This window comes from Anopheles darlingi, chromosome 3, assembly GCF_943734745.1.
Source record: "Anopheles darlingi chromosome 3, idAnoDarlMG_H_01, whole genome shotgun sequence".
NCBI lineage: Eukaryota > Metazoa > Arthropoda > Insecta > Diptera > Culicidae > Anopheles > Anopheles darlingi.
The window spans coordinates 26,629,235-26,643,438 of record NC_064875.1 but is presented as its reverse complement, the minus strand read 5'-3'; the positions used below and the strand labels follow the sequence as shown (position 1 = coordinate 26,643,438).

At 49.6% G+C, this 14,204-nt stretch overlaps 5 protein-coding genes across 7 annotated transcripts in view; 2 read left to right on the top strand and 3 right to left on the bottom strand.

The window, feature by feature from the left end:
• LOC125954255 (uncharacterized) overlaps positions 1-411 on the top strand; it is an 18,558-nt gene extending 18,147 nt beyond the window's left edge. The window contains exon 10 of the mRNA XM_049684403.1: positions 1-411. This exon is cut by the window's left edge and continues 28 nt beyond it. Within this exon, the coding sequence (XP_049540360.1) occupies positions 1-124 (124 nt within the window). The 3' untranslated portion in view covers positions 125-411.
• Positions 1-14,204, bottom strand: part of LOC125954270 (protein TIS11) — a 449,377-nt gene that overhangs the window by 367,992 nt on the left and 67,181 nt on the right. The window lies entirely within an intron of this gene.
• On the top strand, positions 960-2,678 carry LOC125954294 (angio-associated migratory cell protein). 2 transcript variants are annotated; one of them, XM_049684464.1, is made up of 4 exons: positions 960-1,142; positions 1,223-1,366; positions 1,433-2,330; positions 2,408-2,678. In XM_049684464.1, exons 2-4 carry the CDS (start codon positions 1,240-1,242, stop codon positions 2,610-2,612), a joined length of 1,230 nt encoding a protein of 409 aa, XP_049540421.1. In that variant the 5' UTR covers positions 960-1,142; positions 1,223-1,239; the 3' UTR covers positions 2,613-2,678. The 2 variants fall into 2 exon arrangements, with proteins under 2 accessions (XP_049540421.1, XP_049540420.1); XM_049684463.1 differs by having other exon boundaries at positions 1,430-2,330.
• Positions 5,064-6,364, bottom strand: LOC125954313 (chymotrypsinogen B2-like). Its single transcript, XM_049684505.1, has 2 exons — positions 5,598-6,364; positions 5,064-5,521 (listed from the first exon to the last, which is right to left on the bottom strand). The coding sequence occupies exons 1-2, from the start codon at positions 6,223-6,225 to the stop codon at positions 5,073-5,075; spliced, it is 1,077 nt and encodes a 358-aa protein (XP_049540462.1). The 5' UTR covers positions 6,226-6,364; the 3' UTR covers positions 5,064-5,072.
• On the bottom strand, positions 6,236-7,209 carry LOC125955369 (chymotrypsin-C-like). Its single transcript, XM_049686504.1, has 2 exons — positions 6,307-7,209; positions 6,236-6,259 (listed from the first exon to the last, which is right to left on the bottom strand). Exons 1-2 carry the CDS (start codon positions 7,207-7,209, stop codon positions 6,236-6,238), a joined length of 927 nt encoding a protein of 308 aa, XP_049542461.1.

Here is a 14,204-nt window from a genome sequence, read left to right as displayed (position 1 = left end):
CGAGATCTGTTTCTACTGTATGGGCGTTTGCATGGTGCTGGGTAGCGTGCCGCTGATCGTTATCATTATACGGGACTCGATCGCGCTGAAGGATAAGCGACTGCAACTGGACAGGATCGCGTAAAAAGGAACAGCAGCAAAAGGATGAGGATAAGGATGAATGGGATGAGGATGAGGAGGAGGAGGGATGGAGTCTTCTTTTTCTTCTGCCTTTTCCAGTGCCGGATCGATCGCCACTCCCCATAGTGCCGATTGTGTGTGTGTGTGTGGGGAGCGGCCCGGAAAGGACGAATTGAGGTTTGCCGCCCAAGGGCAGGACGATGTGATGGATACATATAATGAAACCCTAGTACGTAAGCAATCTGAACCAAAAACAAAACACACAGAAAAGAACAATAAAGAAAAAAAGTATCAATCAATTACACGAGGCTTCAGACTAGTGCAGGGGAGCGACCGAGCGGTTGGCTTGGCGTTTATTCCGGTGGCGGCTTTACACACCACGTAGCGGCTAGTCCGGGCTGCGGTCCTCACAGCGCAAGGTCCTCACAGCGGTGTCCAGCGGGAAGGTGAGGAGGTCCCTCAGAGCCGGTCGATCTCCGTCTGACCTTGGGACTCTTTTTATACGACAATCTGCCCTTGAAAGCCAGAATGGGCTTTGTCGTACTCCGCATCCAGGGTGCGCGGTCTCTCTGGTATGGCCAAAGTATAGAGATAGGGTTTAGAGTCCTTTTCGTTATGTTCCTGTGTTTAAAAAAACTTCAGGGAAAAAAGTCTACTTTCAACCGTCTTTTTAAATTCTAACACTGCAGCAACGACTTTGGTGAGTTGATGAAATGGTGAGTTTGTGAAATGGCCACTTTTTATCTCATTTTATCGTTCTTTTCGTTCATTATATCGTTTGTTTTGATTTTGTGTTTCGTTTTATAGAGAAAAATATCGTTTTACTCTTCGAACAAAAAAACGCGTGGTTTGAACAAAAAAGTGGAAATTTCTTCGATTTTTGAACATTTTCGCGAATTTCAACACGAAAAAGGATTCTAAAACCTTCTACAACACCACCGTAACCAACTCAATCATCTCTAGAGAGTACAGAAATCTGCCGCCGAGATCCGGGAGTCACGAAAAAAAAAACACGTGAGCCGGTACGTTTTAAAATTCTCGATACTTTTAGTTCGTGTTTTTGGTAATATCTGGAGAAATCCATCTTTCTGGACAACGCCAGCCTAGGTTTTGATTGAAATGCGCGATAATACTCCACCGCATTCGCCGTACGTGCTTGAAGGAGCACCAGAGGATGACGAGGACGAGCTAGTCTACGTTGGCGATGCCGATGAGGTTCTGGACGCGTGGGAAAACGAAGCAAACGGTACGCAGGATGCTGGAGTGTAGATTCGAATCGTTGTTAATAACCAGTTGAAACCATTTCTAGAAGGATATGAAAATGAGGATGATATGGACGGGGAACTGAATGCTGGCGAGGAAGGAGCTGCTGGTGGCCGATCGAAGGGACGAGACGATGCGAAGGTCACATTCCGAAAGCACACATCCTCCGTGTTTTGCGGAAAACTGCATCCGACGCTCGATCTGGCCGTTACGGGCGGAGAGGATGATAAGGCGTACGTGTGGAGTACGACGACCGGTGAGGTCGTGCACGAGATCACCAACCACCGGGATTCGGTGATTTCGGTTGGCTTTAGCCACGATGGGACGTTCGTCGCGACTGCCGATATGGCCGGCAACATTCAGGTGTTGAAGGTGAGCCAAAACTATCGCAAAGTTTGGGAGTTCAACATGGGCGACACCTGCTGGATGCGGTGGCACGAGGCCGCCCACATTCTGCTGGCCGGTGCAGAGTCGGGCGAGGTGTACGTGTGGCGGATACCGTCCGGTGACTGTAAGGTGCTGCAAGGACATGGCATCTCCTGCGAAACGGCCCAGCTGACGCACGATGGCAAGAAGCTAGCCGTCGGTTACAGCGATGGGCACTTTAAGCTGTGGGATCTGAAGACAAACACGACGACGCTGGAGGTGACACCGGGAACGGCGGGTCTATCGGCGAACATCACTTCGCTGGCAGTGGACCGAGACAATCAGCTGTTCGTGGCCGGAGGCGAGAATGGTCGTGCCTGCGTCATCGGATCGAGCGGCGTAGTAGGCATACTGGCTGGACAGGACGACAGTTCCATCGAGGCGGTACTCGTCGATTATCCCGAGTTCGAGTTAAAGGTGGCGGCCACTGGTTCGCTGCAGGGAAAGGTCACTATCTGGGATGTGGCGCGACAGACGAAACGGGTCGAGTGTAGCGATGAAGAACCGACGGGTATCACCAAGTAAGTATCAAGAGAGTGCTCTCTATGGCATAGGAAGACGAGCGTTTAACTGAAACCATTGTCCATCTTCTTTGCAGCATGGTGTGGCTGAAAGATAACATGATTTGCGCCGGCACCCTCGGTGGACGGATAAAGGCATGGGATCTGCGCAGTGGGGCGATGCGTTTCGTGTTGGAGGGCCACGAGGATGACGTGCACTCGATCGTGTACCATAAAGAGAAAAACGTTATCCTCTCCACATCCGAGGACGGGACGGCCAAGATATTTGAGGTGCCAGCCTAGCGTCATGCCGCGGTTTAGGTTGGATGGTTTTTGTTAATAAAATACCCCGTTGTACAGTAACCTCGAGATACCTTTTTGCGAGTCTATTTTATTTCATCGAAGGACATGCGTAGAACGCCCGGAATTCATCGCTCATCATGCGGTGTTATAGCAGCGGGAAGGAAAATGTTTCCGAAACCTTCTCTAACGGTACATCGTTCGTCGCAATCGTTATGATTCACGTGCGAGCGAAGAGAATAAACTCTTGTGCTTAAGATCATTATTCGGCTACCTACAAGAACTGTATGTCCGAAAGTGGGTCACGATGGTGCAAGATGTTCGAGCAAAGGTAAAGAAAGCATTTCGTTGGCAAGGAACTGGTTTTTATCGCCGAAAAACTTCATCTGACCTCCGGGCAACTGCCGGCCGTGCAGGGAGCGAGTGGACAGTCCAGAATGCATACAGTTAGCTTATTCATATGCTTTATATGGCTCGATTGTATGGTAACTGATGCGAGAGGCGGAAAAGAGGAAAGGTGCTATTGTGATTAACAGAGCGCTCGTGTGATTCGTTGATTGTACGGCAGCTTTTTTTTTTTGGCGACCTTCTCTTATTGTCCACCACACATGGTAGCAAAGGTCCCAGTACATTTTTAAAAAAGGTTTGATTTCCCATTGCTAATCAATGTTCAAACGCGTCCTAATAATCTCTCGAGATGCGATGATGATGTCAATGTAATTTTAGCAACACTGGCCAGGTTTATGGTGCCCGGTCGTCACACTATGCTACTCCCCCTCCAAAAACTACGATCACCGTACTTTTAGTTTCACATATCAATCATTATTGCAAATATGGTCGGCGCACTCAGCACTTTGTCATTTGCTGAAACCTGTCCAAGTGCTTCTTCAACTTCTATCGAAGCCACCGAAGGCCAACCGCAGTAATCTCAGCGACCGAGTGGTCGGACATCTAAATATCAAACGTTCATTGCAGGCTCATTTGTGCCGAAGTGTAATTACTGGTATGATGCTAACCTTTCGTTTCGTCCCATTTCGTTCCGCCACTACTACTGCACAGTTCTTCTGGGACATGATAGTTGTTCTCTCCGAAAATCCGAAATCTGCCACAAACTTCAGATGAATTGGTCTATCTCAGTGAAAGATACCACGAAGATCACCGCTCGGTACCGTTACGGTAAGCGAAGAATCTTCGTTGTTTCGACTCCCAAAACTGGTTCCCCCGGGAAAGTGGCCACCCAACACTGTCTCCAACCCGCCCGGTTCTTTCTCGGTCTTTGTCTTCTGAGCTTCTAGCTCCAAAAGCGAAGCATTTAGTAAAGACGAACAGGGGCGAACCGAGCAAGAACGCGCTCGGTCAGTTCATTAACTAATTTAAAGGCTTGTTATAATTGAGCCCAGATGGACCCAGAATGCAGCACTCAAGGGCCGTTTGGGAGAGGGGGCACGGGCCTTCTGGTAACGAATTGGATCATAAAACCGCTCACCGGAGGTCACGGTTTATCGTCTTCCACTCCGTGGCTGACGACGTGGACGACGTGGGCCTGGGAATAGCGGCCGTGAGGTGATACAATGAAGCTTAAAGACCGTACCCAATTCTGTCCCGCTGTTTCATTCTCTGCTTGATCGAGAGCGATCTTATCACGGGCGGAGATTTTCTCATTAATCGCGCCTGGTGACACTCGTTAGCAAGTGACGTAATGACGGTGGACTCTAGCTGATTCCACTTTCGTCGCTAATGACTTGGGCAGAACGACGATATTAACGGACAAAGCGCGTGGCAGGGTTTAATTGTGATTCTGAACAAGCGTGGCTCAAATTACTTACTAAAAGCAAACCAAGTAGCAGCCGGTACACGCATTTTCCCTGGCACTGCAAAGTCGTTCCAGAGGCTGGTGTCACGCGTTGTTATAATTATATTGATTTTAATTCAATTCTGGCTGAAGGACTGTTAACGTTTCGCGAAAACCTATTTGCTAGTTTAGAACAACACGACCGACAAACACGACAATCGTGAAGCCAAACATTTAAGTAAATTAATCCAATACAGCCAAAAATAAGTGTGAAACATACTGCTGAGGATCAGTAGCATTAAACACAAACATGTGGTATATCGTTTGTATCTGCCTTCCGAAGATATCGCTACTGAAACCGATCCAAAGTCAGGCCTTTTATATTTGCTAGCAGTTGCGATCATTCTATACATATTGTGTGTAACGGTGCTAACATTAGTAAACACTGGTCGTGCTCTGTGACATTTTTTTTGTTTTCTGCAATTAAAAATATTAACAAATTATACAGTAGAATCCAGTGTACAGTAACAAGCTGCTGAATAATGGTCATGCATGTTTATTGTGAGCAATGTCTTTGACATTCACCATTAGCAATCTTTTTTACGAAATATGAGTAAACGCTTTTCGAACGATACGTACGTACATACGATAACTGCGCATGCTCGTATGTACTATCCGAAAATCTTTTTAATGGTAGAGCTGGCCGCCCCATGCACATCTTTCACCAGATCGATCTTTGCCTGCATTACGTTCTTCACGGACGAGACAATCGATCGATCGTTGCTTTCGTTGCTGCCCTCACGCGAACCGCTCTCTCCCGAACCATTACGATGGCGATGGTGATGACGATGCCGGTGCCGGTGGTGATGCTTGCCCCGAGATTCCTTGGAATTACTGGAAGCTCCTTCCTCACGCCTTCCGGGCTGGCTACCGGGATCGCCCATTTGCTCCATAATCCACGACAGGTAGTGCATCACATCGGCGATCGCCACATACCCATGAGGATCGCACCGTTTCCGGTAAATGTTGATCTTGCTGATGACCCCGGTGACGGTCCAGGTACCTTCCGCGTCACGTTCGTAGAATCCTCCACCTTGATCACCGAGACAGGCGTTGGTACCTGTAGGCGATTGGAAAGGTAGGACGTAAGTATTGCGCATTCTGTTGCCCTGAACACTGTGTTAGGTTGTACTTACCATTACCATGACCTGCGCAGAGCATACCCTTTGCATGGCGCTGCTCAAAGATGCGATAAAGTATACACAAATTGTTATCCACGATAGGCATGCTCGTGGATTGCAAACTTGGTGACACATCTCCCTCTGGGTCCGTTTGGCCAAAGCCAGCAATGAAGCCACTCCGATGATCGGCGCCCTCCTCGTCAGACGACTCATCGTCACCGGCCGGCAGACAAATCGGTTGTATGAAATCACTGAATCGAACATCGGTCTCAAGCCGTAACAGTGCCATCTGGCTGTCGTCGCTCGTCTCAACCGCCATGACGCGCACATCACGCGATGTCGTAGCTCCATCGAACAGCTGATTCTGTCCCAGCTGCACCACAAACGGTCGCTTCCGGAAATGCCAATCGCGTACGCAGCTTGCTGCCGTCATAATGTAGCCCTCGCTGATGAGCGTTCCACCGCAAACGTACTCCCGGGAGCGCTTCGAAAGGGCAAAGACCGCCGCATGCCATGGCCACTCGCCAGATAAGCTACGCACCCCGTTCACAATGAGCGGCTGTGCGGTGATCTTCCGTTTTCCACAGTTTCTTTCCGGTCGTCCAGCGTCACCGGCCGGTGTCTTGGCCGGCGGTGAAGGCATGGTAAGCTTTTCACTTTTCACGGCAGGATCCGGGCTGGGCGTGTGGCAGATGCTCCCTATCCAGTCCCTATAGTGGCGCACCTTCACGTAAGCCGCGTACTGTCGCGTATCGCAGATGTGCTCGTTCGGATCGCGCAGTGCCGTGTAGGAGACGATCCCTTGCAGCTCCCAGCGACCCTGGCGGTAGGTTACGAGCCCACCGCCCGAGTCTCCATTGCAGACGTTGCTCCCGTTGGCGTAACCACCGCAGAACATCCCGTCGTACATGTTTTGTGCGAATAGGTCGGGATTACTGTTCAGGCAGTGGATGTAGTCGACGATCGGTATCTCCGTCATGCGCAACCAGCTGGACATCTCGTCAATCTCGGTGTAACCCCAGCCCGGCACTTTGCCGATCGTCTGGTAGAAGTTGGGCGGATCTGCCTTGGCCGTATCGAGACAGACGGGCAGTACGCGATCGGTGAAGCGTACTTGGCGTTCCAGTTCGAGCAGTGCTAGGTCATGGCGATAGCTATGCGTCCGGTAGTCTGGATGGACATGATTCCTTCGTACGCCAACTCGTTCACTGCAGCTAGCGTCCTGCGTTTCGTAAAGGTCATGGTAACCCAACAGCACCTCAAACACCTCGGCACTCAGCGGAAAGTCGTTGTTTTCGTTGACCGTACAGTGGGCCACAGTTAGGACGAAGCGATCGTTGATCAGTGATCCACCGCAGCTGTACAGCGGTCCGACCGATTCGCGGTGATAGATGGCAACATGCCACGGGAACTCCCCTCGAATGGCCTCTGATGGATGCTTTGGAAGGGCTGCTGGTTGTAGCACTGGCAGTCCGCAACGCACATCACTTGCGTAGGTTTTTGGACACTTGGGAGCACCCTGGGGCCGGTGAGCTTGTGATAAGTCTGCTGCGAATAGTAATAGTCCCGAAATGAGCCACGGAACGAACGCCAGAATGCGCCCGACACTGTCGACCGATCGGTCCATGCTTTGCAAGCCAACTGATAACTGGCGTTTTCGGGGGATGTAGCACTCGTCCGAGAGATTATCTCGTTCGTCGTTTTGTTGAAGCTCGCGGGGCTTGCCGCTGGATTCGGATTGTTTACTTGCGTCAAGCACACGCACTCACATGTCGTGTTGTGCTGATTGTGATGAATGAATCGCAATTTAGACGGGATCCCAGCATCTTGGTGCCAATCTTCCGGACCGTTTCGGTAATCAGTCGAGCAGGAGTGGATGAGATCAGAGCCGTCGTCGAGGGGGCTCGTAAGTTTGGTTTGGGTAGCGAAAATGATTGAAGGACCACTTCAGTCTAATTGACATACTTCCTCGTGCGGACAACGTGTGGAAAGTGTGGTTTCAGTTTGTTTGTTTGGCGAGAGTCCTCGTGAAAGATCAACTGTTTTTGGTTGGTTGTGTTGAGCTAGATTGTTTAAAAGTTTGCACACATTTCTTCAATCGATGCTGTTGGGCTTATTTTTAATGGAGTGTAACAGGCGTCTATTTCTCTATTTCTTCGCAAACATTTCTGGATTTCTGGGGAACTTTTATGCGATGAGAAAAGTGAAACCTTGTGTTATTCTTCCACTCCTACTAGAATTTAATACCTGATTTCTGGTGTAGCCTCCTAAAGAGTTTCCATAGTAACCTACGAAGGGTAAAATAATTTTTGTTTTCAGATCCAGCGATTGTTTTTGTAGAAGCTATACTAAATTTCAAACTTTCAGTGAAGTGAAGCGTGATAGTGAAGCTACGGATGATAAGAGAATGATCTCTATAATATCAAACTCCCACTTTCGATATGTTGCCTTGTTCTCACGTTGTCTTTATGATGGCAATAAAGTGTACCTGTAAACGCTCAAACACTTCACTCCAAACCAACACTTAATACATTTAGATTAATACTAGATTTTATCATTTTTCTCTTATTTACTTTCAGGCAGATGATTTGGTTCTTCGTACTATCAATATCAATCGGTATCAATCTACTTGGGATTTCTTTTAAGTTGTTTTGAATTTTGTGGTGTATTATGGTTTATTATGGGTAAAGTGTGTCTAATTATTAGTGGAACATTCATATTACATTCAATTTACCTAAAAGATGCATCACAACATGATTAGGTTTTTAATGGTTTCTACTAAATATTCTACTACTTTTGTGTGTGATTGGAAGGACACGATTGGAGTTTGATAACATAAAAAACAAATAGATTTGAATGATTACTGTTTTCCACTAGACCCTTCTGATACAGCTACTAATAAAATACTATAGTCCTATCTTAGTACGTTTAAGATACACACTCTTTTTGGTGTTTTAAAAATATTATACAATTTCCTTTAAGAGTTAGTTTAGGAACATTCTAGCATCATTGCCAACGAAATGCGCCACTTTACTTGCTCGTTTATGATTCCAATTTAATTACTTCCTTCTTTTAAATGATCACCTCCCAAAGTGTACGGAAATCAATGGAGTTTATCCAACGGCTGTTTCCGATTTACAATCACCGCGTTTTGATTTGCTGCATAAACATGACCACATCAGTCCGCTCGCGCACATTCCAAGGACTGCTACCGATCACGCTGTTACCCCAGTTATGTTCTTGCTCGCCCGTCACTCAGGACACATAAATTTATCATTAATATCGGATTCCGCCACCAACGCAAGTGACGTGTTATTTTTTGCGGGGTCATATATCAAAACTCACCACCAAACCGTTGGCCACGGTTCGTAAGGTTATCACAACAACCCGGGCGCTTCCTTTCCAAGCTTCGATGCCAGCGATGACGAACGGTCGGCAGATGCCGGAACCGATCCGTGTAGGAGCTGCGTTTCACGAGCCGTAACCTTTTCGATGTTGAAAGCTCCGTGCTCCAAACCACCCCTCCGTTTCAATTGTCTTAACCTTGGCGCTACAATTAAGGCCGATCGGTTCGGTTCCGATAACATTCGCCAAAAACAAAACAAAACCCGTACCCCGGTGCATCCTTGCGGAACGCGATTACGCTTACCAAACGTTGAACCGCGACGTGGAATTCCATTTCCACGGAAGCCTTTCGATTTCGTGTGTTTTGGGGTGACTAGTGAAGACCCAGGGTCACCCAGGGCTAGTGATTGAATCGTCGTGGTGCAGCAGCCAGGAAGCACCAGCGCTTCTTCTCGATTACTCTTGGTTTTTGATCGTGAGTTTTCCCGCGAAAAGCGATGCGCCAAGTCGTTGCATAATGGTAAATTAAATTTAGCAACAGCACTTGACGGTAACTCGAGAGTCCGGTGCGATCAATTTTTCGTTGTCGAAGCGTTACGGCATCCGCAATCTGAATAAATACGCCATAATTTGGTGTCTTGTTATTGTTGTTGTTATTGGTAAGGGAACCTAATGCTTTTCTTGAACGGTTACCGTTTATGGAAATTGTGCTCAAGATCCCTGCGGTTCTGTTTTCCCTCGATCTTCGCGGCGGTCATTGCGATGATCTCATCGAATTTCCGAGCGTAGTTTCAAGAGAAGCACCGAAGTCATCGGTACCAATAGCTCTAGCATCTAGCGGATCTCCTATGACTTAATTCTGTGCGTAAACTGTTAAGTTACCACTACGGAGATCAGGTTTTCCCCACGTTCGAGTTGGATGGACGCTGCAGAAACTCTCAAACTCGCGTATATTCGATCCGCGATTACCCTTTCGCCGTCCCAAGCTAATGTGCACAGCAAATGGACGTCGTGGCGTCGATGAAAGGAAAAGCGTCCGAAAAAGTGGTGTGGAAAATGGAGGGCCGAAAATCGCCGTTAAACGCGGGCGGGATAGTGGCTTTTACTTTGATTGAAAATAATCGCCAACGCACCACCAACACCGCGCGACCGGACACGCTCACTCATGCTGACGCGCCTCACCGTCGTCGTCGATGCCGCCGGTTGTGAAGGTTATGTTTCACTTTTACTTCGGGCCCCGGCTGGCGGTATCGTGAAAATGAAAATCCGGCCCCACTAGGTGAAGGATCGTGTGAAGGAGCATAATGTGGTAGCTTCGATCTCTTCCGAAAGCCCGATCTAGAGCGGCGATCATGTTTCAATCTCGATTTGATCGCCCTGGTCGCTGGGCCGGGATGGGTTTTATCTATAGTCGAGGGCTTGGGGAAATGGGGGTGCTGAGAGCTACGCGCTACATCGCATTGTCACATCAACGCCGAACGATCGCACCCGTACCGCAGAGCGGGAGACAGAAAAGCCCACGGGGTGTCCCACACACTCTTGCACCACAGGTGGTGGAGGAGGCAGAGAGAAGGTGGAGCAGCTGTAGGAGAATCTCCCAAAAACTCATCCCAAAACAACAACAAAAAACGGCCCCCGAAGAAAGGCATTTGTTGAAGACTTTCAGTTCCCTTCCATTGCCTACTTCGTCGCGCGCGCGCAGCATTCGTTGACAGATCGGCCTGCCAGGTTCGTGTCGGCTTTGAGGTTAGGTTGTGGTGGCTGCGGTTTTTCTGGGACACACCGGAAAACACGTATCATCAGCAGTGGACAAGAGAGCATGGCGGTAGGAGGATGGAATGAGCACCGGGGTCGAGGTCATGGTTGTCCCGTGAGCAGCTCAGTGTCCAAAGTGCCGAGTAGGCTGGGGAAGATAACTGTGCTTTTCAACCTTTTCACGAGGGATGACGATGCTATGGGGAGAGCGTGCGCCGCGATGGCCTGACCGAGATGGCCTGCCCGGGACGGGGAACACTTGATGATTCGTTTCGTCGGTTGACACTGATGGTTTGAGGTCGCGCACTGACGGTGCACGATACCCGAATCCCGGTAATCTGATCCCGGTAACGCGATGGCCAGCCCATCTGGTGACCCAATTGTGCGTCTGTGACTGAGTTTTTAGTATACTAGACACACGCATAGTTGGTGTTGTTCTATGGTACATCTGATGGAATGTTTGTTTGAATTCTACTACATCGAACTGACAAACAATCTTTTAGAACCTTGTAGTTTATGGAATATAGTGCATAGATAGAATACGGACTCCATCTGTAGGCATAGTTGAGCTACTTTCCAATTTTTCAGGTAGTAATTGACATATCAAGTTCATTGTGTTTTGGGAGACGAAAAGCGCCTACTATGTATGAGCGTTTGGCTCAATTATAGTGCGAAAAGGTTTTTTTTAACTAATAAATATTACTTAGCGCAAATTTCAACTCTTTCTCAGTCTCTGCTTTATTATTTCCGTCCACAACAACTGACTTTCTTATTATACGTTTCTTCTTGTAACCCTGATTGAAAAAATATTGATCGAATATCCCAAATTTGTATTCAGACATCAAAGACATAAAAAACTGGTGTCAATAAAATGTCAATAATTGTTCAATATATAGCATCAATCATATGCGGTATGTCTAGGTATGTCGCTTTAGATGGCTATGCTGCTCCAAGTGTCAATATACCATGTGGTTCCCGGGTGCTCGCCACGCCTCGCCACGACACAACTCTAGCAACAGATCAACAACGTCACAACATCGTACATGCTCTCTCTCTCTTCCTGCTGGGACTACATTCTCGCGCACCGCCGTCGGCCTCAGCGCGGCAACAGGTCGGCCGGTCGGTGAGCATGACACCTCACTTTTCCTCGCCTTGCCGCATAGCAAGAAGAGAAAGTCGCAAGCTGTGAGCAGGAGAACGCGCGGTCTAGCACACGGGACTGTACAGACGCGGGACGCGATCCCGATGCGATTGCGCTGATAAATAGCTCGCCGGGATAGCCAGAGTCGGGGGGGCCGACCGGCTTCGTCGCACACACACACACAGCAGATGTAGGTCAGTTGATCAATCGAAAGGAATGGGAAGGAACGGTGAGTGAGTGAAGAAGTGAACTACGCCCAGCAGCACCAGCACCAAAACCGGCTAGCCGAACCGTGCTAGTCATCGAACGGTGCGATCTATCCGAACCATCCAACGACTCGAGAATCGTTCGCTAGCACCAGGTATGCGTGGAGACGAGACGAGAGATGCGGTAATAGGGATGATTACGTGGTAAAGAATTTGCCACCCGGCCAGGCCAGGGTGAGAAGAGAAATCAAAATCAACCACGAAGCCGCCAAACCAAGACGTTCGCCCTTCCCAAGATTGATCGCGGTATCCGTCTGTGTCGTCGTGGCTATGTGTCTGTGTTTTTCCCCCTTGGTGCCTTTGTAGAAGTGTCACGAGCAAAAAAAAAACGGCCAAAGCCCCCTTTACCGCGAGGACAGGGAAAGGTAATCAGAAGGGACTCGCTCGCGGACAGATGGAGCAAAAGTTGGCGAAACGAGTCGGCGATCGAGGTTCGCCGCTTGCTCTTGGCAGGCCGCGTTGAAGTCTTTTGTTTCAGCACTCCTATGAGGGCATGCCAAGGAGCATACGCGGAGTATGCGGGGCATGTGAAGCCTTTGGCTATTTCCAGCCGGTCCGTCGGTTGTCGGTTGAGGCATTCGATGAATGCCTTGGTCCAATCGGCGATCGGGTCAGGGAGCTAAAGCAAGCGATTCCGCCGACCCTACGACAAACCCAGTGACACTGTTCCGGTGGAGATTATTTATAACTAATTGCCCTTTAGATTGTTTCTTTCCACTGCCGTGACGGCTGGCCGCGGCCGCGCCGCCGTTGAGGGATTTGTAGGTCACTCCCCGGGCTTACGCATTGCACTTCACCTTCCGCGAATCGCGGCACCTGGCACAACGGGCGCATTGTGGGCCGGCCGGTCAGCGAATCAGCGTTCCTGTTTCGCGCGTGAACGGCATGAATGCCGCGGACAGATCGCGATCGCGGTGGAAACTTTCGAATTCTCGATCGAATTCTGCTCCTGCTGCACACCTGTAACGTCAAACCCAAGTGGATCGAACGATCGATCGTATTTTTGAGCGGTTCTGTGTGCGGCGTACGCGTTGAATTGTAAATTATGCTCCAGAAAAGGGGGCCACCATCAGCACCTGAGCCGCGGTAGCGGTATGTCAGCGGTAACGGAGTGCACCGGATCGATGCAGTTTCGTGTGGCACGGCATTCGCCTCGCTCGCTGCCGCCTTTAGCGTCTAATCCGTGGGACGCTCTGGTTGCTGCACGAGATGGACGTTTTGCGGGGACGGTGCTGGCGCCTAAAGAACGGTACGGATTAGCTCGACGAAACACCAAACCGTCGGCTGAAACAAGTGAACCGATAGAAACCGGAAGGTTGATGGAATTCGATGATCGAACACAACGGCAGCCACTTCTCTTTCTTTCTTCTCTCTCTCTCTCTCTCTCTCTCTCTCTCTCTCTCTCTCTATCTCTCTTTTGTTTTGATAATCATCGACATCGCTTCTTCGACAAAGTAGCCGTCAGATCGTACCAAAGGGTATGATCGCATCGCATCACCTTCTCACTCAAAGCCGGCTGCCCTTTTCGTTGGCGGATTCTGGCGGCCCTATTTCGTTGGCCACATGCCTTCTCCTTCGCTTCCATCGCATTCACCTTTGATCGATCGGGCCTCTCACGGCTCAGGTTCACGGCAGAGTGCAAAGGGAGAGAGAAGCGAAACGATCAGGAGGCTAAAAACAAGAGAAAAAGAGGTAAAGGAAGATCAGAGGGGGGTTGGGGTGTGTGTGACATTTGCCGAAAACTGCGGGCGCGCGCTCCATCACACCAGCGGGGCCGGCGGCGACCCCAAAAAGGCCAAGATACCTCTTCTGCTCCGCCGCTGGAAGCTCTGGTCGTGGCGTGGTTGGAGTCGCTCGCTTGCTCGCTCACTCGCTCGCCCCACCTGATCTCGGTCTCGGCTCCATCTCGGTTCTCCGGCTCCTCATCTTCGGCTTAGCGCGCTCTCTCTCTCTCTCTCGACGATGTTTTGACAACGCGCGACCATCGGGCATCTCGTCGGTGCGATCGGCATCCGCGGCGAGCGCGGCGACGGCTTACGGGCACCCCGTTTCCAGCCCGGCCGATCAGAAGCTTCGTTTGGCTCGTACGGGAAACGTGTTGTGCTTTCGGGTTGG

Coding starts and splice junctions, on each gene's coding strand:
- LOC125954313 (XM_049684505.1), bottom strand. CDS start 6,225: ATGCCTTCACCGCCGGCCAAGACACCGGCCGGTGACGCTGGACGACCG. Junction 5,522..5,597: donor CTGCGCAGGTCATGGTAATG/GTAAGTACAACC, acceptor AATCGCCTACAG/GTACCAACGCCTGTCTCGGT.
- LOC125954294 (XM_049684463.1), top strand. CDS start 1,240: ATGCGCGATAATACTCCACCGCATTCGCCGTACGTGCTTGAAGGAGCA. Junction 1,367..1,429: donor GTGGGAAAACGAAGCAAACG/GTACGCAGGATG, acceptor AACCATTTCTAG/AAGGATATGAAAATGAGGAT. Junction 2,331..2,407: donor GAACCGACGGGTATCACCAA/GTAAGTATCAAG, acceptor TCTTCTTTGCAG/CATGGTGTGGCTGAAAGATA.
- LOC125955369 (XM_049686504.1), bottom strand. CDS start 7,209: ATGGACCGATCGGTCGACAGTGTCGGGCGCATTCTGGCGTTCGTTCCG. Junction 6,260..6,306: donor AGTACGCGGCTTACGTGAAG/GTGCGCCACTAT, acceptor CCACACGCCCAG/CCCGGATCCTGCCGTGAAAA.